This window comes from Erigeron canadensis, chromosome 1 (assembly GCF_010389155.1).
Source record: "Erigeron canadensis isolate Cc75 chromosome 1, C_canadensis_v1, whole genome shotgun sequence".
Taxonomy (NCBI): domain Eukaryota; kingdom Viridiplantae; phylum Streptophyta; class Magnoliopsida; order Asterales; family Asteraceae; genus Erigeron; species Erigeron canadensis.
In genome coordinates this window covers 37,700,666-37,724,777 of record NC_057761.1, presented here as the reverse complement: position 1 = coordinate 37,724,777, position 24,112 = coordinate 37,700,666, and the positions used below count along the sequence as shown (strand labels likewise).

General features: G+C 31.4%; 3 protein-coding genes across 3 annotated transcripts; all 3 read left to right on the top strand.

Moving 5' to 3' along the window:
• Nucleotides 1-12,011: 12,011 nt before the first annotated feature.
• On the top strand, nucleotides 12,012-16,133 carry LOC122591660 (helicase sen1-like). The gene is made up of 7 exons (XM_043763917.1): nucleotides 12,012-12,131; nucleotides 13,144-13,683; nucleotides 13,764-14,087; nucleotides 14,279-14,944; nucleotides 15,032-15,359; nucleotides 15,528-15,783; nucleotides 15,881-16,133. The coding sequence occupies exons 1-7, from the start codon at nucleotides 12,012-12,014 to the stop codon at nucleotides 16,131-16,133; spliced, it is 2,487 nt and encodes an 828-aa protein (XP_043619852.1).
• Nucleotides 16,134-16,935: 802 nt separating this feature from the next.
• Nucleotides 16,936-21,748, top strand: LOC122591653 (TPR and ankyrin repeat-containing protein 1-like). The gene is made up of 5 exons (XM_043763911.1): nucleotides 16,936-17,300; nucleotides 17,388-18,564; nucleotides 18,936-19,289; nucleotides 19,375-19,612; nucleotides 19,866-21,748. The coding sequence occupies exons 1-5, from the start codon at nucleotides 16,936-16,938 to the stop codon at nucleotides 21,746-21,748; spliced, it is 4,017 nt and encodes a 1,338-aa protein (XP_043619846.1).
• On the top strand, nucleotides 21,111-23,432 carry LOC122585160. Its single transcript, XM_043757268.1, has 3 exons — nucleotides 21,111-22,385; nucleotides 22,572-22,792; nucleotides 22,921-23,432. Exons 1-3 carry the CDS (start codon nucleotides 21,855-21,857, stop codon nucleotides 23,183-23,185), a joined length of 1,017 nt encoding a protein of 338 aa, XP_043613203.1. The 5' UTR covers nucleotides 21,111-21,854; the 3' UTR covers nucleotides 23,186-23,432.
• The last annotated feature ends 680 nt before the right edge of the window (nucleotides 23,433-24,112 follow it).

The following is a 24,112-nucleotide window of genomic DNA, read 5'->3' as shown; positions in this document are numbered from 1 at the left end:
TTATACCACCACCTTTTAATTTAATTATGACATTATCGTAATTTTTTATTTAAAATTCAAAATAATAATTTTTTAAATATGTATCATTAATATAGATTTTTATTAAATGTCCATATAAATATTATATTTAAGATTTTAATCACCCTATTTTTTTTTTATAATAGACAAAAAATATGGTGTTTTTTTTTCCAGATATCGTTTTTGTTTTTGCCAACTGAATGTGTTTTAACGTATGTCCATAACTATACAACTATTGTTTTCGTTTAGTTTCGTTTATTAAATAATAATTTATCACAACTTTCAACTTATTTAACGTTGTTATTATACATTTAATATGAAAATATATTTTAAAACTATCCAGATATCATTTGGTTTATTTGCAAAACGTTTATTAGTGAACCCGGATTGATTAGCTAGTAATGAAACATATTAATATTCTAGTTTTGTACAAGCTGATTCAAATTCGGCCGACTATAATTGCAAGACACGTTATTTATTTAGATAATTTTTATTTTTACCCTTTTTAGGTTTCTAGCTTTTACTTTTATTCCCCTCAAAATTTACATTTTTTTGTTTTTAGACACTAAACTATTAGGATTTTATGTTTTGATCAAACAAATACACGTACGGTTTTACTTTTAAACATATGTATTTGATACTTCCCCTGTTTTGTTGTATACAAACTTTTTCGACATATAATAATTTCCATTATCGTTACATCTTACTCATATAACATTTAAAATAGTACACTATATTACATTACCTCGTTAAAGTGTCATTATATACATTAAGAGTGATGGCAACCGTGTCTCCCATCACTCACTTACCACTCACTTCCAACCAATCACGTTGTGCCACCTCAAATTTACTATTTGACTCACCCAAATTTTGTTGGCATTACCACCACTCACCCATCACTCATTACAATTTTCATTCTAGTAAAACAAAAAACAAGGGAAAGTAGTCGTTATATGCCTTGATTGGTGTACCACTCATTTCTCCCACCGAGTACTCCCACCACTCATTTTCTTCCACGCGTGAGTGGTTAGGTGTTGGCGGCGATATGCAAGTGAGTCATCCCACCACTCACTACCATAACCACTCCTCAATGCATCACCCTAATATAGTTGCTTTATTATATGTTTTTGTACAGCTAATTATTCTTATTGTTCATACGAGTATATGTTATTTTATCATTGCAAAATTTAGAACAAAACTTTTCATATCTTGCTTTCATAGATTTTTTTTTTTTGAAAAAATTGTTATTACATTGGGGCATGCTAAACTGCGATTTGAAAATCCTAAATCAAGGATAAATTGATCAAAATAAGTCAAGGATAATTGATTAAAGTACATGTTTTTTACCTTTATTGAATTTGGGGTCGAAGGTCAAACTACTATGTATTGTTTGCGTCAAAAACTTTATAGTATGTATTCCGCAGCCACGGGTAGAAATTAGAATTAATAGTTATATGTAATATTGAAGACACACTTCAACTCGATATTTATTTTCTTTTGATTTTGGAGACTGACTTTTGAATGAACTATAATTCATTCATCAAATATAAAACAATACACGGCCACGACTTTATATAACTTCACGTATTAGACTTTGACTTTAACTAGGACATGGACTCGAACATAGGGTCTTGTAATTCACGACCCTTGTGAGCACTTAAAATGTGAATATGTGATGGAGGTTGATGAAACAGACGAATAATGGTTTTGTTACCACATAATATGTAATATTAGGCAGATTCAACCGGTGTTTTGTCAACCTCTGTCACTCTATTTTCTAAAAGACATGGATTAACAACAACAATGTTAAAGCGTTTTGTGAAAACGGTTAGGGTGAGTCACATATGGCATTAACCATTAGATAAAACAAGATACGTTACCCGGGCGTTGCTTCGGGAGACATTATATTTATTGTGTTCCTTACAATTTAAAAAATGATTACATGCTTTTAGATACATTATATAGCTCAAAACCTGAGTTGATATTGATTTTTTAATGAGTAAGCAATTATAAATTAAAAAAATCGACAATATAATTTTATAACAGATTAATATGTTATATAAATTCTAAAAGATAATAAGTATGAAAGTAGAATATTTAAAATAATAATACAAACATAATTAAAGCTAATTTCCCAAATCTTTAAAAATAGAAAGTGAAACAAAATAATCCAAAATAATAAAACTTCAACCGAAATAACATTGAAACTAATAAGTATTGCGAACAAATTTTTTGAAGATGGTTAGGTGTATATATTCAAAACATACACCCTACTGTTATGTGTATATATACTATGTAATAGTTTCATTTGTAATAAGGTGAGATAATCTTAAAAATGCTACAAACTTAAACAATAATAATATGCAATTAAAATAAGTAATCTTTGTAAACAAATTGTAATCAATTTAAAAGATCAAAATATAATTTGTAAACCCCAAAATTAAGAATATAAAATGGGTTCAAAAGAAACTGAAGTTGTCCCATTAAGAAAATGAAAACGGGCCCAAAGAAATAAAATGGTCCGTTACTATTCTTTGCACGCATTTTCGTACCTTTGTTTTTAATATATATATATTAATAAGGGATTTGTCTTTTTAATATAACTATTATTCTAGGGATAAGTATCTTTTAATGTAACAAACTTTGAACGAATGTCTATAGTAGAAAATAACTAAAGTTGTGTGTATTGTATGTAAACAACTAGAAAATAATGTTTATTGTATGTAAGAAAATGTATTCAACCAATTAAAATCAGACAAGTGGCACCTCTATATGGTTGCCACGTATGTTTTCTTACATACAATAAACATTTTTTTAAAGTTGTTTACGTACAATACACAAAACTTGAGTTATTTCCTACTATAGACATTCGTCCAAAGTTTGTTACATTCCAGGATACTTATCCCATTATTCTAATAATTTATCCGCGCCTTCCCGCGTAATACGTTTTTTACCCGATAAAGTTTTGGATACAAACATGTAGTAGTATTAGAGTATCATAAATACATTTATGTCAATTCTTCAAATCCAAGTTTAAAAAAGACAAAATAAAACGTAGAATTAAGTATAGTTTCCTAGAATGTAAGAAACTTTAAACGAATGTCTATTGTAGGAAATAACTAAAGTTGTATGTATTGTATGTAAACAACTCTAAATAATGTTTATTGTATGTAAGAATTTCGTTTCAACCAATTAAAATCTGACAAGTGGCATCTGTATATGGTTGTCACGTATGTATATACAGTAAACATTTTTTCGAGTTGCTTACATACAATACACACAACTTTAGTTTTTTCTTACTATAGACATTTGGTCAAAGATAGTTACATTCCAGAAAACTAATCCCAAGTAACTTATAAAAACGATAAGAATCATAAGACATATAAAAACATAGAATAAACAAAAACTATATTATTGCATATAATGACACATGTTACATGAACGTAAGACGTAATGTTGATGAAAGTTATTATTGACTAAAAAATTTATATATAACGAAACAAAAGAAAATAATCAAAACCAAATGTTTATAGGTAAAACCGTAAATCTGTGAAACTTGTTTTATAAAAACATGTGAACCCAAAAGTTTGATGTAAAAAAAACTAAAAACAAAGACTTTGGTTGGAGGCAATATTTAAAGGTAGAAACTTTAAGGGTTAAAAATGAAAAGACACAAAAGTCATGTTAAAAATAAAAAAAGTTCAAAGTTTAAGGTATAAAATTAAAAATTCATAAAGGTGAAAGACAATTTAGTAATTTAAGCTTGAAATTAAACTTGTATATCACTTATACTGTATTAAACTTCTCCTTGAGCTTTATTTCAATGGTTGAAAAGTCATACCAAAGATTTGTAAATTTCATATTGCTTTTTGGAATATATATATATATAATGTGTAATTTGAGAAAGATGTATACGAAGAACTAGATTAAATTCGTCCATTCGAACGACAACATTATATTAATTAAGTGAAAATAATATAATTAGCAGATAATATTTGTTATTTGTAATACATGTAAACCATTAAAAACTATAATGTAATAGATTTATTACCAAATATTATAGTATAATGATTACAAAATATTTACGAATTTTATGTTACATGTATAGCTACATATATAACTTAAAAGAAATTTTTTTTTTTCTAACAACATACATAGTAAAAATCTTCCTTGGTAAAAGAATAGGAATGTCACATAAATTATATGGAAAGAAGTGATAAATGATTTTGAATTTGTAAATGCATTATTAAAGAAATAACTGTATAAAAAAGAAACAAATTTAATAAAACTCTTAAACTAATTATACAAATTACAAATCTATTGATCTATTATATAAATAAAACAAAATTTTGATGACATAATTATTTTACAAAAATATCTTACATGGCATCCTTTAATTCTTTTTACTTAATTGTTTTATGACATCATCTTCTAACTTTTTATTTTTAATCCTTTTACTATGAAGTTTTTTTTAAACCCTAACCAAGTCTAATGTAAAATAACATTTTTTTTATCCAACCATATATCATTATTTCTCAATGGCGTCTTACTAATTTTATTATCATTTTCTTTTTGACTTGATTTTTACGATTTGTTACAATTTAAGTATGATTTCAAAAAACATGTGGTACATTTTTTATTTTTATTGTCACTATTTATAAAGATGTAAGTAGTGTTGTTTTTTATGTTTATTATTATTTTTTTTATCTCATAGCTTTAATATTTCTAATATGTCGGGTATCATCCGGGTTTATAAGTTATTACTTTACAAAAGAAAAAACTAACTTTAGCTGTATAATAGACAACGATCTCATTTTTTTACCAAAATTTTTAATTATTTCTTGTTATTAACTTTTGAAAGAATGACTGGGTCCGTTAATAAAACAAAAGTTCTAAATACAATATTTCATTTTTACAAAAGTTGCATAACTAATTGAATTGACATAAAAGTAAAAAAAGAAAAAGGTACGAAATCAATTAAAAAAAAATCTTGCTAAATGACAATAAAGCAAGATGTAATACTTAAAAAATAAAGCTATTTTAGTATAAGTTATAGACTATAATTTATACAAAGTATTGATAGATTGATGTGATGGAATCAAATGGTTTTTTTATAACGTGAAAATAAGTTTATATCAAATAATATTTTTTAAAGATTTTATATGGATTGATTAAAAAATATATTTAACTTAGTAACTTATGATTTGGAATAATGAAATATGACATGATTATACAAATGAAATTAAAATAAAATATATATTATTGTGATAAAATGACAGATAATCAAAAATCTAATGTGACTATTAACTCTATATGATTAAGAGCAATATTATCTATTTAGTTAGAGAATTAGATTTGTTAAGGAGCATTTATCCATGTAAGAAATTGGATTTTTTTTTAAAATGAAAGATATAATTTGAAAGTCACGTACATATCATACTTTTTTAGAAAAAAAAGTTGAAAACTGTGAAACCTAGCCCTCCTAGCGATTACATTTCCTCAATGATCATAATCCTATTCGCCTCTCCCCAATTGAAAAATCTTTTTGATGTAAGGTAATGTTTTCACAATCTTAATCACTATTACTCCTAATTTTATCTTTATTTTCATGGTACTTTATATAGGGACGGAGGCACAGAGCTATAAAAAACTTAGTGTGACTTTTTGATGTAAGGTAATGTTTTCACAATCTTAATCACTATCACTCCTAATCTTATCTTTATTTTCATGATACTTTATATAGGGACGGAGCTATAAAAAGTTTAGTGTGAGGAGACAAATTTAAAAATCGTATGTCACCCTTAGGTCTAATTTTGAAATTTTTGATGTTTAGGGTGACTCACTCGAAAATGCTTCTGTTAAATTTTGTAAAACTAGAATCCAAGTTCAACTTTATTTTAAAAAGACTATTAATATTTAAAAAAATGAAGCTAGTAAAATACAAAAGGATATTCTTAGAAGTCAGATTCTATTGAAACAACCAATCACAAATTTTCTTATTGACCTGTCTAGATTATTATTTTAACGAAAACATTATACTTTTGTAAATATAAAATGATTAGTTCGTACGTATCATTATTAACAAGAATCAATATAAAAATGTAATTCGTTTTAATTGTCAACCTATATTGAAAATCAAAATAATTGTGCTTACAATGTCTATATTCACTAAGAAACTTTTTTAAAATAATGTATAGTTTCCGTTGACGATTTCAAGATTATGTTTATTCCAAAAAGAAAAGAAATATTAAAATTCTATTACTTTAGTACTACTCTCTAAGTTAAAAAACCTATACATAAAGTTTAAGTGTTAAAAAGGTTGTTTATAAAGTAAAAAGGTTAATATAATCACTTTAATAAAAGTTGAGGATTTAAAAATGAAAAACCAAAAAACTAAGGTAATTTATATAAATATGTCATCTTCCTCCAATTTTCTTTGTCCCTGCAACATCCCAACCCCCATTAAACCTAAACAATTTTTTCACAAATTCATCAATTGTTACTTTAGCAGTCAAATTTTAACCATATAAACCTGGTTCCATTCTTAATTATATAGTTTTTTACATTCAATTTAGAGCTAAATTCCAAATATACTTAAAATTAAAAAAATAATTTACGTTGTATCAAAATCGGAAGTTGCCCCATTGCCTTGTTAGATCCCTCCCTGCCTTTATATACCAATTTGTTCTCTATCTGAGTTCATTCATCACGATTGCTTTAGTTATAGTTAAAATTTAATATATGTAATGATTCATGAGTTTTTCATGGTTTCTTTGTTGTTTACACGAATTTAATGCCCTGTTAGTTATTTTAATTATTTGAAGTTGAATGTGAAAATTAATTTTGTTAGAAAAATCAAATAAACCCATAACATTAGTTGATTTCTTTATTTTTGAAATTCACTTATTATTTCTTTACATTTATCAAAAAAACACTTGAATTGTTTTTTTTTTAATTTATTTATCTGTTTAATTTCTCTAAGGTTATCTAACAGAGAATTTTATCTTATGTAATTACATATTTTGGTCAATATACATATACACTCAAAATTGAAATTTTACTTATTTTGGTCAGATACACAGTCAAAATTGAAACCTTTAAGCAAATATCATGTTATGATTAGTTTATTGTGAGATTGATTTATCTATACTTTTATAATATATTATAAAATAAATTTCCTTTGTCAAAATTTTAAGTTTCAACATTTACTTTGTGAAAATGTTCCCCTATCTATTTTATATTTTCTTAAAATAACTATAACACCATTTATCTCTCCTTAAGTCTCAATCAATCATCATTTTTTTCTCTCTTCCATAAATCATTTATTCCTCCAATTCATTCAAAATCTTTTATCTCAAAAACCGTACATCAATAAATTATGAAAATTATATGGGCGTTCTTAAAATTTAATGTTATTTCATTAGAGATGTCATTCGATATACTTTCAACGAATATTTAAATCCGAATGCGGAACCCGTATTGTTAAGGTATTTAGCTATCACACTCTGCGATCTATCACACTTTATGACCTATCACCCCCACCATCCCACCGCCGCAACACACGAGTACTTACTCTCGTATAATTATCTTAATATATACTATAAGACAGTTGAACTAATGACTAATTAACCAATTACATCGTTCAATTTCATCAAATTGACTTTTGATGATGTCGTCATTTAGATAAACTACAAATTAAAAATCCTAATAATCATTATCCAAATATATTATTATACTAGATTATGAACCCGAGTAATACGCGGAGAACATATTAAAAGATACAATAATAATTATGAAATAAAATATCTAAAAACATTGATTTATTTTAAGGATTGGATGGATGATAACACATCTTATCTTACCTTAATCTTAATATATATTAAGAGACAATTGGACTAATGACTTATTGATCAATCACATCGTTCGATTTTATCAAACTGATTTTTGCTAATGTTATCATAATCCAAAGGGGAGTGGTATCCCTACAACACTTTTTATCCATACACAACAATACATGCTTCGTACAATGGCATAGTATGCAGTAAAACATGTACAGTTGTTGTGTATGGCTAAAAAGTGTTGTAGAGATATCACTTCCCTAATCCAAATATATTATTATATTAGTATTTATATTAATATCTGTAAAAAAAATTTTCATTAATTTACATTTTTTAAGTTTTCCATCAACAATTTACACTTTTTAACCCCGAATAATTAATTTATATTTAATACAATTTTAAGACATTAACTTGAAAAGAGCTTTTAAATTTTTCATCACTTAATTAATTAAAAGTTTTTTCAACGTATGAAATATTATCTACAAAAAAGTATTTCAAAAAATAAAATACAATATATTTCAAACTTCGAATTAGAACTTTAGAAATATATTTTAAACTTCGAATTTAAACATAATAGTTTAAAAACATTAACATAACAATTCAAACTTGAAAATTAAACGTTAGATTAGTTGATAGATTCAAGCTTCATCATCATTTTGTCCGTATCAATGTTGAAAAAGTCATAACTCGGACTCAACTCAGCGAGGTGGGGAGTCAAGAGTTTATTTTTGGGACTCAGGGGAGTTTTACAACCTTGCTAATAATATTATATCTATATCTATGTATATATATATATATATATAAAAGCAATTATTCTAACATTTCAAAGTCTTTTTCAATTAAATTTTATATTTAAATATTGTCACATAAATTTTTATCCTATTTGGCATCTTTATATATATTTTTTTGAGATTATATAAATCCACAAAATTATATTATCTAAATATATTAAATTATTAAATAAAAATAAAACTATATTCATACAAATTAAAAAAAAAAAAAAGTAAAAAATCAAATCCTATATCAAAATATAAAATGTATTAAAAAATGAATAGTTATGAATTATATTTATATAGGGTTTAATTAAAGTTAAATTAACAATTTTATAAAATTGTTATGCACGGTGTGTGACTTGTTGGTTTTCTGAGGGTTAGTATAAAAAACCAACCCCATAGGTTCATGTGCATTGTGTATGTAAAGACTTAAACTTTTACAAACCTGATAAATATGTAATTAGAATCGTTATAAAATTTTTATCTATTAATGAAGTATATTTTTAATATTAATGTTAAAATAATAGTAACAAAAAAGATGGAAAATATTGAAATCATATAATGAAAAATTATTATTATTATTGTTACATAAGAGATGTAACTTTTATAATTATAATCACTATAATTATATTATATAATCGAGGATTGTTCATTTGAATCTATAACTTTTGGTGAAACCCAAGGACCAAATCTTGACCCTTGATTTATCCTAATCAATGGATGAGATTAATCCTCTTCTTTTCTCTTCTCTCATTCTTCTCCGGCAACACAATCGTCCTCCACCACCTCTTTCTCTTCCCCGGCGAGACAGCCGCTTGCTACCACCTCCTTCTTCTTCTCCGCCGCCGCCGCCACCGCCACCTCCTCCTCTGTCTCCGACCACCCAGCCACGGCGCCGGCGCCGGCAGCAAGGGTTTCGCCCGTACCGTAGCACGCCGCCACCATCTCTTGGATCGCCGCCCATCAAATCCATACGATTCCCATATGCGTCCCTTGACGGTTAAGTTTATAACGGATAAGGGCCTCTGGCCCGTACCGTATCCACCCGAAAACGAAATTGATAATCGACGGAGATGCCGCCTAAGGTATTTCCACCACCGGAGATGAATCTGACCGCCGGAGATGTCGCCGGAGATGATGGTTGATGTCGTCGGAGATGATGGTTGATGTCGCCGGAGATGATGGATGATGTCTCCGGAGCTGGCTGCCGAAGATGGAAACTTTCATGTGTAATTTTATTTTTAATTTCAACTATTGATGATTGTTGATCCAAGGGCTGAGATTGAGCCCTTGGGTTTCATCAATTTTGATGGATTCACGTGAATATAACTCTATATATATATATATATATATATATATTTAAAAGTATTAATATATGCTTATGATTGCAAGCTAGGGACCAAAATGTATAATTATAATATGAATCTAAAATGGAATGAAAGTTGTTATTTTGGAACCCATAATTTAAATAAATGAAGTATGAGTAATTCATTAATTTTAGTAAAGGTAAATCTAAATTAGGAAAATGATGTCACCATCTAATCTAAAGGTTATAAATTAAAAAAAAAAAATTTCATCTAAGGGTTGAGTCTTTTTTAAATATGAATTTTAAAGGTTGTTTTATAGTTATTGGGAGATTAATATTTATATATATATATACTAGGTATTTTATCTGCACGATGTGCGGCAATTAAAAATTTTAAAATTTGATTACACATAAGAAACTATACTCGTAATATTTAAGAATTATATAATTATACATAAAAAATTTGATTACCTTAATGACGTATAAGAAATATGAGCTTGCATAACCTTTCGTGTTCATTGCTTTTCTAGTGGTACAAAATTAATTGAAAGAAAATGAAACAATTGACAAATCCCCCAAAAAATGTTATAAAAATCAACAAAAATAGAAGATAATATAAGAGGTTTAAAAAAGATTTTGGAGGGCATATCTAAAATTCATTCAGAATACAAAGAAAATAAAATTTATTATATTATATTTAATTTATTGTTAATTTAATGTTGAAATAAATCATGTTTATTTGGATTTGATGAATAAACGACTTTGATGGAATACCTTTACCTCTTTTAAGTCATGTTATAAATCAAGTAATTAAATTAATATTTAAGAAAGTTATGAATTGAAAAAAATGATAAAATATGAAATTAAATCTTTTTGGCTTAAAATATGAAACTAAATAAAATAAGTATTATCATTAAAAAGTATAAGAATGCCACTTAGGATAAATCCAATGTGACAAGTTTTTAATATAGGTTTAATTTTGAAGATGACTTTAGAATGCTCGGTTAACTACTGTTTTAATATTTATATAGATATTAATTTGTAGAAAAAATCTCATTAATTTACATTTTTTTTTGTTTTCCATCAATAACTTACACTTTTTAACCCTGAATACTTAATTTATATTTATTTTTAGCCATCAACTTGAGAGAATTTTTTAAAATTTACAATCATTTAATTAAATAAAAAAAATTTAATATATAAAATATTTTCTACAAAAAATTATTTGAAAACTTAATGACTTATTAACAAATATTTAGAAGTCTTAATTGTTATCAAAGAATATAAAAACAATCCTAATTGTTATCATATTATCATAGAACAAATGATTAAAAATAAACATATGCGTCTTATGAACGCGCATCATGACTAAATATATATAATTGAATGTCAAGTTTGGGATCACAAATATATTTATATTTCAATTCTTAGTTATTTTTCCTAATAATATCACATTATGAGTACATCTGTTTCAAAATATATTATAATAAAGAAATTATTATATATAGCATGTGCCTTGTGGAATGACTACAACAAACAATTTCATCAATATGTCTAGGCTAATAATGACAGTGAGGAACCTATGATTATTGTACTACAACTTGCAAAATATAACACTTAAAACCGTATTTTTTTTTCAAATTGTAAGCTTTTATGACTTAAATGTATGAAGATCTAATATTGTTAATACGTAAATCCCATCCAGTATTGGACACGGGTCTAAAATCTAGTATCGACTAAACTAGTGAATATAATACGAGTATTTCTTTAACATAACCAAAAACCGTCCATATTATACCACCGAACAATCATCAAGAGTAACAAATAAAAAAGTAGATACACAGACCGTACATGGTATATCGTGTTGCCTACTCATAATATACTGTCAGCTCACTCTCTCTCTCACTACTGCTCCATCAGCTCTTTTCTCTGCAACCAAAACAAAAGAAAAAAACCCTTCAAATTTCAATTTTACTTTTTTCATCTCATAAAACAAAACAAAAGAAAACCCCATTTTCTCATACATATTTAGATGATATAATAATAATAATAATAAAATAATATATATTAAAGATGATGGAAGGTGAAGAAGGCGGAGAAGTAGTAGCGGTTAAGAAGAAAAAAGAAGAGTTTTCAGATTTTATACTTTCATGGTCTATTGATGACATCCTCAATCAAGACCTTTACAAAACCCAGGTATGTGTTTGATTATCATCTTCTTCTTTTTTATATATAAAAATAATGTTTCCGTACATGTTTGTAGTTTGTGGCTTATTTGCTGAGTTTTTTTTTTTATAATAAGGTTTTTGTTGGGATTTATTATTTATATATAAAAATAATGATTTCCGTACATGTTTGTAGTTTGTGGTGGGTTATTTGTTTTTTTCATAAGGTTGTGTGTTCGAATCCTATTATGATAAATTTTGTTGTTATTTTTGAGGGAAAATGAAAAAAAGAATAGAGTATTTGTTAACCATGACCTTTAAAATATTATTATTATTATAATTATTCCATTATTTTTCGTTCTTTTCATGAGGTTTTTGTTGGGTTATTTTTCTTCTTTTGGGGGGGGGGGGGGGGGGGGGGGGATGAAAGAAGAAGAAGACATGACCACACCTACAAAATTTAATTACGTAGTTTATGTTTGAATCTTTGTGTACTATATATATGTTTTAGGACATTTAGTTAAAATTGGGTTTGACCTAATTAAAAACACGGCTTAAGTACTCGATTAGTTTTGTTCTGAAAAGAGTTACCAGTTAATGTGGTTATTCGGCGGACTTTTCATTTTTTGTTTTGTTTTACGTAGGAGGACTATCTTAAATACACGGCTTAAGTATCCATACATTTGGTTGTTGCTGAGTATCAATGTAGGAGGACTATCTTTATGGGTTTGTTGAGCTATAAAATTACCATTTGAGGGACAAACTTGAACCACTAGACTTGTAAAACAAAAGGAGAATTGTCTTAATCTTATTGCTATAAAACTAGTGTGAATATCTTTGGGGTCAAAGTAGTAACTTTTTGACGTCAAACTCAACGTTGCTACTTTATATTTGAACAGGGATGTTTATGATTATGTGGAAATCGATAATTATGTTTTATTCTAGCTAGTAATCAAATGTATTAGCATAATCGCTACTTGACCTGCTCGAGACTTTATCTCTAGTACATGAGTGTTCCTGATGGATTGATGCATTATTGGCAGGTGGACAAGATACCACTTACTTTTGATTCGGAACAACAGTATTTCAGTTCTTTTGTTTATCCTTTGCTTGAGGAAACACGTGCTGAACTAGCTTGCTGTTTGGAGATCATACATAGATATCCATCTGCTCACGTTTTTTCTATTCACGACGCCAGGCGCGATGGAAAAGCTGTGTATGATGTTAAAGTTGGTCCGTGGAGAAACAGATCTTTTGAATGTGGCAAACCGCCTTACCAGACATTACCTGGTGATCTTCTCATTTTCATGAATAGAAAAGCAGAAACTGTTTCTGATTTGCAACGACTAGGAAGAACATGGGCTTTTTCGTTAGTTGGCAAAATCACAGAGAATGATAATGAAGATGATTTTGAAGCTACACCATTACGGTTCACAGTTAAAGCTTCACAACCTCTTAAATTCGAAGATGGGATGTTTGTCGTTTTCCTAAAAAGTATTGAAATCCAGACCAGGATTTGGGATTCATTGCACATGAATGGAAATCTAAACATCATTAAAGCGGTTCTTGGCCCTGATTCTATGGTAAGTTGCTGCATGGAAAATTCGTTTTGGCAAGTAATAATATAATTATTATTTATTAATAATTTATATGTTGTCTACAGGTTAAGGAGACTTGCGATACTTGTTCTTTTGATTTCAATAGTCTTTATTCTCAAAATAGAAATGTGTTGGATAAGCTAAACGAATCACAAAGAGCAGCAGTTATGGTCTCCCTTGTTAAAACAGAATGTTGTCACCATTCGTATGTGGAACAAATATGGGGACCACCTGGAACAGGAAAAACAACAACAGTTAGTGTTTTGCTATTCATTCTCATGCAAATGAACCGTAGGACTCTTACTTGTGCACCAACAAACGTTGCTCTATTACAACTAGCTTCAAGAGTGCAGAATTTGGTTAATCATTTAAAACTACAACTGCAAATGGTGATTCATTTTGTCCTTTTGGAGACATTCTTTTATTTGGCAGTGAGGAGCAGTTAAAAGTTGGTGAAGAGACGGAAGATATATATTTGGAGCATCGGGTCGAAAGGCTTACAGAGTGCCTTGGGTCTTCAACTGGTTGGAAGCATTGCATGAGGTCTATGAATGATTTACTTGAAAATTGTGTCTCTCAGTATTATGTCTTTCTAGAAAATGAGTTGTTCAAAGAAACCCAAATGGCAAATCAAAATCAAAATCAAAGTGAAAGTAAAAGTAACAAGCTGCAAGTGAAATCATTCCTTGAGTTTCTGCAAAGTCGATTTAATTCTTCTGTAATAACACTTAGAAGATGCATTCTTACATTCTTGACTCATGTCCCAAGAAGTTTCATGAAGGAATACATTTTGTATAGCATGATACATCTTTTGGATAACTTAAGTTCATTTGAATCATTGTTGTTTGAAGAAAACTTGGTTTCAGAAGAACTCGAGCACCTCTTCACATCTAAACCAATTCCTAGTGAGTCGGAGGATATGTCTTCGATTAATTCTGTAAGAGCCGTGTCTATATTCCTTCTAAGAGGTTTGCAGATATCTCTTGAAGCACTAGGTCTTCCAGATGATGTAAAAAGACATGTAATAGTGGACTTTTGTTTCGAAAGAGCTTCTCTAGTATTTTGCACGACATCTAGTTCTTACAAGTTGCATATGGTTCCAATGAAGCCTTTGAACATTTTGGTCATAGATGAAGCAGCACAGTTAAAGGAGGCGGAGTCCACTGTTCCTCTTCAGCTTCCTGGGATGAAGCATGCTATTCTCATTGGAGATGAGTGCCAATTACCTGCAATGGTTACAAGCAATGTATGTTTTTAATGATTTTTAATGATTTTTCTACCAACTATTGTTATACTTTGTCTTCAGTTATTCTTATTGAATGGTTGTGGACAGGTATGTTTTGAATCTGGCTTTGGACGGAGCTTATTTGAGAGATTGAGTTCTGTAGGCCATTCTCGACATCTACTAAACGTTCAGTATCGAATGCATCCTTCCATCAGTTTCTTCCCTAATTGGAGGTTCTATCAAAATCAGATCCTTGATGCAGAAAATGTGTTATGTGAAAGTTATGAAAAGCAATATCTTTCAGGACCAATGTTTGGTTCATATTCATTTATAAATATTGTTGGAGGAAGTGAAGAAAAGGATGATAATGGACAGAGCAAAAGAAATATGGTTGAGGTGGCTGTCGTGATTAAGATACTACAAAATCTCTATGAAGGTGCGGAATTTAGTCATATTCTTTTACCTGAACATTCAAAAGCAGAGTGATATTGTTGTAACACTAGGAAGCATAAGTTACATCTTCATATCATTTAAAATTATATATACCTTTTTCTATTCTTTATTTTCCGGTCTACATATAACCTCTCTTCTTCGATATTTATAGCATGGAAAGACTCGAAGAAGAATCTTACTATAGGTGTTGTATCTCCTTATGCTGCCCAAGTTGTTATGATTCAAGAAAAACTTGCTCACAAGTATGAGAAACTTGATGGATTTTCAGTAAAGGTGAAATCAATTGATGACTTCCAGGGTGGAGAAGAAGATATTATTATTTTATCGACAGTCAGATCTAATAGCCGTGAATCTGTTGGAGTCATGTATTGTCCACAAACGACTAATGTTGCCCTCACCAGAGCAAGGTATGGAAATAATCTGAGATGCCGAAAATATTCATTGTCTTTCAGTTTAAAAGCTATGTCTGACAATGTGTATGTTATGTCTTCAATATTTGTGCAGACCTTGTCTATGGATATTGGGAAGCGAAAGAACTCTGACTAAGATTGAATCTGTATGGGAAGAATTGGTTTGTGATGCAAGAAATCGTCATTGTTTGTTTGATGCTGATTCTGATGAATGCTTGAAGATGACAGTTATAAATGCAAAGAAAGAGCTCGAGCAACTCGATGATCTAGTTAACGAGAATAGTATCCTTTTTAAACATGCAAAATGGAAGGTATTTGTTAATACATACTTTACCGAAATATGTTAATATGCAATATTCTACTGTTGTTCATCATTTTGTTGCTCGTCATGCCATTAGGTCCTATTCAGCGACGACTTCAGAAGATCCTTTGGAAAGCTGACTACTGCTCGATCAAAGAAGCTTGTATTAAATCTTTTATTGAGACTCTCTGGTGGCTGGCGGCCCAAAAACCGGAGCGTAGACTTGCATTGTGAAAAATCCTCACATATTTTGAAACAGTTTAAGGTTGCAGGGTTATATGTTATGTGCACAATTGACGTCATTATGGAATTCAATTATGTACAAGTTTTGAAGGTTTGGGATGTGTTACCTTTTGAAGAGATTCCAAAACTCACAAAGCGTCTTGAGAACATATTTTCTGCATACACGGATGATTATATTAATCGTTGTACTGAAAAATGTGTGGAGGGGTAAGCTCATTTTCGAATGGGTCAATATGGTTTTCCTTTTATCTCAAACTGGTCATGTAAAAGAAACTAGTTCAAAGGGAAACTAGTCTATTGGGTTGAACGGGTTGGAAGTTGCCCCAAAGTTTTATTTAATGATGAAAACAATTTTCTTAAGTTTTTTATTCAACAATTCATTTGTTACAATAGTAATACGAGTAACTTGTTTTTGATATCGGAATTTTAACTTTGACAGAAATTTAATGTTTTTATTTATGTTGTAAAGGAATTTAGAAGTTCCTAAGAGCTGGATGGCATCCGAAGAAATTATACAATTTTCTTTTGTAAGGAATACTGAACCAAGCTCTCATGATGGTAAAAGTCATGTTGAAAACTCAAAAGTGAATGAAAGCTTGTTGCTTATGAAGTTCTACCCATTGTCAGATGGGGTGGTGAAACATTTGCTGTCTGGTAAAGAACAACTTGATCTACCCATGCAAGTCAGTGATGAACAAATGGAGATTATACTATTTTCCAGAAGTTCTTTCATAACTGGGTGTTCAGGGACCAGAAAAACCACTATATTGACTATGAAGTTGTTCCAAAATGAAGAGTCTTTTTATGTTGCTTCTGGAGGGATTTATGAAGGGGAGAGGAACAGTATCAGTGATTCAAAAGTTGTTGATGAACCTAAAGGCACAAAACCAAGTGTTCTCCGCCAACTGTTTGTGACTGTCAGCCCAAATTTGTGTCATGCTGTAAAGCAACACGTTTCCCGCCTTACAAGGTGCGCACATCCTTGTTTCTTTATCCCTTTTCTTTTATTGTTGCATTCGTTCTGTTTATGACTTTAAGCTTTTGTTGTGTTTGACAGTATTTCATCTAATGTGAATACATCATTAGCGGTCAATCTGGATGATCCCGACTTGATATCAGAATTCAGTGATATCGCAGACACATTTGTTGACATTCCAGTGAAAAATTACCCCCTTTTTATAACATTTCATAAATTTCTAATGATGTTGGATGGCACATTGGGGAATTCTTTCTTTGAAAGGTTTCCAAAGGCAAGAGAAGCTTCTCATGGTGACCATACAAGTTCAAGATCCGTTGCATTGCAAACTTTTTTAAGACTAAGAGAGGTTACATATGACAGATTTTGTACACTTTACTGGCCTCGCTTTAACTCAAGTCTAACGAAGAAACTTGATTCCTCTAGAGTGTTCACAGAAATTATATCGCACATAAAAGGAGGCTTGCATGCAGGGGAATGCAGTGACGGAAAACTAACTTATGAGGGTTACTGTCTATTGGCTGAAAGTCGTTCGTCCACTTTAACAAAACAGAAAAGAGAAAGTATTTACTACCTTTTTCAAGCATATGAGAAGATGAAAAGTGAGCGAGGTGAATTTGATTTGGGTGATTTAGTGAGTGACCTCCATCAACGACTTAGAAATGGACGTTATGAAGGTGACATTATTGATTTTGTGTATATTGATGAAGTTCAAGATCTTAGTATGAGGCAGATTTCCCTTTTCAAATATATATGCCAAAATGTCGACGAGGGCTTTATTTTTGCGGGTGACACTGCACAAACCATTGGCAGAGGGATTGATTTCAGATTCCAGGATATACGGTCCCTGTTCTATAAACAGTTTTTAACTGAGAGAGTAACTGGAAAACAAGAAAAAGCTCTTGTATCTGAGGTTTTCCAACTAAAACAGAACTTTCGAACTCATGCCGGTGTCCTTGAGTTAGCCCAGAGTGTTATTGACATTCTTTACTGTTACTTTGCCCACTCAATTGATATTTTGGAGCCCGAGACTAGTGTTATATCTGGTGAAGCACCTGTTCTGCTTGAGTCTAGTGATAATGAAAATGCATTTGTGACGATCTTTGGGGGAAGTGGAAGTGGCGGGGAAGTAGTCAGCTTTGGGGCGGATCAAGTGATATTGGTGCGTGATGATTGTGCTAAGATTGAGATTTCAGAATATGTTGGAAAGAATGCACTTGTCCTCACCATACTGGAGTGTAAAGGTCTTGAATTTCAGGTTTGCCTTCTTTTGTTAAGATACCAAATAGGCAGGCTACTTATAGAATTGGGTCAAATTGGCCACCTCTACTTTACACAATACTTTTTTGTACCTTGAAGTTTAAAATTTTAATTAATGTACTAATATAATTGGAGATACTATATTATTGAGTTGTAAAATACTAATTAAACTGTTTTGATAAAAATAATGAGGCTATAACTTGTAAGAACTTAAGGTACTTTCTACTTTCGGCCCGCTTTTGACCCATTTGATCTGTTCGAGGTAAAATATAACACGAATCAACCAAATTCTAGATGAAATGGTACCTCTAGCTTTTATGATTTTAAAGTGCTTCTGTTTATTGATTTTTGATTTGCCATGACCTCTAGGATGTAGTGCTGTACAACTTTTTTGGGACATCCCCATTGAAAGACCAATGGAGAATAATATATAGCTACATGAAGGAGCGAGACTGGTTCGATGAGAATCTTCCTCAGTCTTTCCCGACATTCAATGAGGCAAGACATAGTGTCTTGTGCTCTGAATTGAAACAGTTATATGCGGCAATAACTCGGACGAGGCAAAGGCTATGGGTATGTGAGAATAAAGAGGCGCTCTCCAAGCCAATATATGATTATTGGAAAAGGAGGGGACTCGTTCAAATTAGAAAACTAGATGATTCAGTAGCACAGGCTATGCGAGTCTCAAGCAGCCCTCTAGAGTGGCGGGATCGTGGTAAAAAGGTCAATTTCGATCTTTTACTGCCATAGTTCTTTATCATTTATAATTAACTTACCTTGTTTGACATGCTTTCCTATTGTTTTTCAGCTTTTTTATGAGAACAACTTTGTGATGGCAACAATATGCTTTGAAAGAGCTGGTGACACAATGTGGGAGAAATTGGCAAAGGCTTCTGGTCTCAGAGCAACTGCTGATCAGATGAGGGGAAAGAATCGCGAAGCTTATTTGGGCTATCTCAGAGAAGCAGCTGAATTGTTTGAGTCAATTGGGAAATTCGAGTCTGCCGCTTCATGTTATTGTGATATGGAGGAGTATGAAAAAGCTGGTAACTTCTTTTTCCAATATAATCCGTTGATCTTTGAAAAAACATCTTGCACTTTTACGAGGTTGTATGCATCTAAAATAGAGTTCAACCATTTTTAGTAGTTGCGAATTTAGCTAAACCTTTTGGCTGACAATTTTGAAAATAATTTCAACCCAAATCAATTGGTTTATAAAGACCATCTGTAGGTTAACATTTGGCTTGGTTTAATCAATATTTGAATTGTAATATCATTTGAATGCTTTTGTACGTGCAGGGAAAGCTTACTTATATAAGTGCCGAAAGATTAATACAGCCGCAGAGTGTTTCACTCTAGCAGGATGCTATAATGATGCCGCTGAAGCCTATGCCAAAGGAGATCAGGTCTCCAATTGTTTGTCAGTTTGCAAAAAAGGGAAACTTTATGATAAGGGATTGCAGTATATAGAGTATTGGAAAGAGCACTTATGTGTTAGAACTAAAGAAATAGAACAAACTGAGCAAAGATTTTTGGAGAGTTGTGCTCTTGACTGCCATGAGCATAAAGATCTTATATCCATGATGAAATTTGTTAGAGCCTTTTGCTCTATGGAGTCTAAGCGTGTATTCTTGAGGTCTTTAGGCTGCCTTGATGACCTTTTATTATTAGAAGAAGAATCAGGCAAGTTACTTGATGCTGTTGAACTGGCTAGGTCTTTGGGTTATGTTCTAAAGGAGGCTGATCTTTTGGAGAAGGCTGGACATTGTAGGGAGGCTGCGGTTCTCTTACTTTGGTATGTGTTTTTTAGCTCGTTATGGGAAAATGGAGGTAGAGGATGGCCATTGAAACAGTTTAGTAAGAAGGACGATCTTTGTGAGAAAGCAAGGTCGATTGCAAATATGACCTCCGATCATTTCTATGATTTTGTTTGTAATGAGCTTGAGGTACTCTCTGACCAGCAAACTAGTTTGCCCGAGCTCAAGAAAGTTTTACTCACTTCCCAGAAAAATAAGAGTCTAAGAGGAGAAATTTTATCCATAAGGAAAATCTTGGATTCTCATTTTCATATACATTTCTCTAAGTACTTTTGGGAGGATGAATTACCTTCTGATATTACGGAGCATTGTGAAAACAGAATCTTTCAGAGCTGTGTTTCTGTTAGAACTCTAGTTTTTTATTGGAATTTGTGGAAGGAGAATGTCATGAATATCTTTCAGAGCATCGAATGTCTTGTAAATGAAGAGCCGAATAAACACGAGGGATTTGCTGATTTTATTTTAAGTTATTTTGGAGTGAGGAACCAGTGTGTAGATGGAAACATGGTTTACCTGTTAGTCAACAAGGATGTTGATTGGATAAGAACTGCGGGTAATAACAATCTTCTTACCGAAGGGAAGCTTATATTTATGAATATAAGTCAGTTGGTGTTTGCCATTAGATCTTACTGGCAGTTAGAATTACTTTCTGTGGGTATGAAAGTACTTTTAAAGCTAGAAGGTCTCTATAAGTCAAAGTCAAATGCTTCAGCATTTCATCAAAGCACGTCTCTGGTACACATTTTTGAGGTTTCGAAGTTTCTTTCAGAATGCCCGTGTCTTAAACTCGCTTCTCCTGACAAAAAGAAACTGCAAAGTTTCCTTGATATCTCTGCACAATACTTTGATTTTGTGTTTCCTTTAGACTGGCGTAGATCAGTCACTGAAGACATGCTTTCCTTAAGGGAGACTGATCTATCACTCAAATTGCTTGATGAGAATATACTTCAAAATGTAAGCAACAATGGTTATATCTCCTATCGGACAATCGGGAGAGTGATGATGGTATGTCTTTGTTCCAGTAAATCTGTTGCACTTAATGAGATGATTATTAAGGGACTTCAGTGGGCTCCCAAATGGCTGTCAGCTGTGGAGGTCTGGAATTCTAGCGTTAGGGACATGGCGTTTTTTCCAATGCTACGGAGTGCTTTGAAAGATACATTTTGGTCAGACCAGAGGTGTGCTGGCTGCATATCCCCTCATAGTTTTGTGTATCTTTTGGATCGTGTGTTTTTTATGGAGTCTTATTTTGAAGGGATCCTTTACACCACGAAGTCTTCTTTCTCTGGGTGGTTCTCACATCTTCACGCAACTGATGAACCGGTACTCCTCGAGGTATTTCTGAGGTTTGAGGTAAACTCTTGACATTGTCGAACAGATTCTGTACAATAAAGAGGATACTGAATCTTGGATTCGGAGATCAAACATTGAGGTCTCTTATTACTACCCACTATTAGTGTTGAAACTGGTTATGATGGTTTCTTTAGCTTGTCTGCAAAAGCCGGACTGTTCTAAAGTGTTATTTAAATTGCTCACGGGAAGCAACAATATTGCTGGTTCGCTTCCAGAGAAGTTTGTGTACCATCTTTTAAGCAAAAAGAAGGGTCGTAACTTGCACTTATGTCCACAAATAGTTGCAGAAGCATTTATGAGCATAGAAGATCCTCTCTTGATTGCAAGTTCAGGAAAGCCATATCCGAAAACCAATGCCCCTGATGCTACATTTGTTGACCTTAAGAAATCTAAAGAGGAGATAGCGAGTGCATTATTTTCAAGGACTGCAGTTTGCTGTCAATTTTCTTCAGACAATGATGAATGTGAGACGATTCTAGAGGCACGATCTTCTAAAACATTATCAAATGAAAAAGGTCCTGTCTATACAAGGATGAACCATATAAGTGTGGACCTTTGTGCGTCCAAAGAGGAGATAATAAGTAAATTGCTCTCAAGGAAAGCATTAGATAGCCCTTCGGACAACGATGATTATGAGATGATATATGAGGTATTGCAAACAATTTGAGAAGTTCTTGAACAAGTCTATAAAACACTGATGTACAGTGACCTTATATTATGGCTTTTTTTTTTTTACCAGAACCCATCCCTACTATATAATATTGTCAATGTTAGTTTTGTTGTCATTGATCTGACTTTGATGCCTTCTGATTATCTGTTTTGTTTTTTGTTTCAGGAAAATTCGGATGAGAATGATGAATGTGGGGAGATTCTTGAGGCGCCATCTTCTTCTAACACATCCTCAAATACAAACGTGCATTCAAATCCAAAAAGCAATGCCCGTCGTAAAATACCTGATGACAATAAGAAATTACTTTTTAGCTTTATAGAACAAATGCAACCACCCTCTATAGTTGAGAAGATGAAGAGGCTTATTATTTCTACGTTTGAAGGGAGGTTAGCAATTAGAATTACACAATTGTGTTCAGATCCTTCTGTATTACATTATATATATGTGCGTGTGTGTGTGTGTGTGTGCCTTTAAATTCCATCTAAGGATCATTTGGTTTGGGTATCATTTTCAGTGAAGATGAAGCCGAGAGTGAACCTGAATTCAAGAATCCACATGTCAAGGGTGGAAAAAAGAAGGCTGTGCAAGCTATGGCTAAGAGGGGAGCGGGGGAGGAGCAAGCGAAGAGACTGATGGATGATGCATTCGTGGAAGATGTATGTAAGTTGTTCTTGGAGAATGGGGGCAGTAGCAAGACAAGTGGGGCTGACGAGGCTGCAAAAAGCACGAAAGGAAAGGGAAAGACCAATAACAAGAAGGGTAAAAAGAAGAAGAATTAACTGGCTAGCTAGGTGAATCAGATGTAGTAGTGTTGGTTTTATTGTTAGAATTATGGTAAAAAGATGATTCCAAGCTTTTGTTCACTAAATTCAGAACGCAATTTGACTTAACTAAAAAGTGAAATGCTGGTGCTAGAATTCGGATAGACAAAAAGAACGAAAAATTCTTGTTTCCTAGAACCTGATGGATGGATGGTTGATTGACTTCAAAACATATCTTTTATCTAATATCAATTATATTTGTCTCTTTTTTGTGCTGCATAAATACTATTATTGTTAATACCAGGAGCTTGATCTATGTCTTGGTCTTTGACGTTATGTCCCACGCCAAAATATCCATTTATAAATTCACGCTTTCTTTGCCGGGACATTATGTGTATATGGAATTTTGTTGACTTCTATCTATTTTGATGCATCAAAAGGAATAAAGGATGTAAGAAAACACTTTTTTCTTATTGTAGGTATTCAAATGCTATAGTGATGATGTGACAAATGCTCATCGTATCTTATGGTTTCGATTTTTGAATGTAGTTGGAAGGGTTTAGTTAATTGATATTAGTCTCCTTTTTTTTCTTGCTATATCCGTCTATGAATTGTATCTCCTGTTTTTGATCTTCATCATCATTTTAGTCAATTGAAGTACTTATTGTACAATGGTAATTTTTGCCAAGTTATATTCGCCTCACCTTCTCGTAGATGGTGTCACTGAAAGCCATTTTAGTACCCCGTTGACCTTTTTGAGTCCTTGCTAAAACAGGTGGGTGGGTAAGAGTTCAAAACGGATTTAGTCATCGGCTTAGTGATAGAAGTGAAAGGCAAAGAGAGAGCTATGGTTTAGACATTAGGTACAAGCCTAAATGGTTTAGGGCTTGTTGACCCAAAACACTATTTGTCCAAAAACTTGCTACAGTTCTTTTTATCATCACA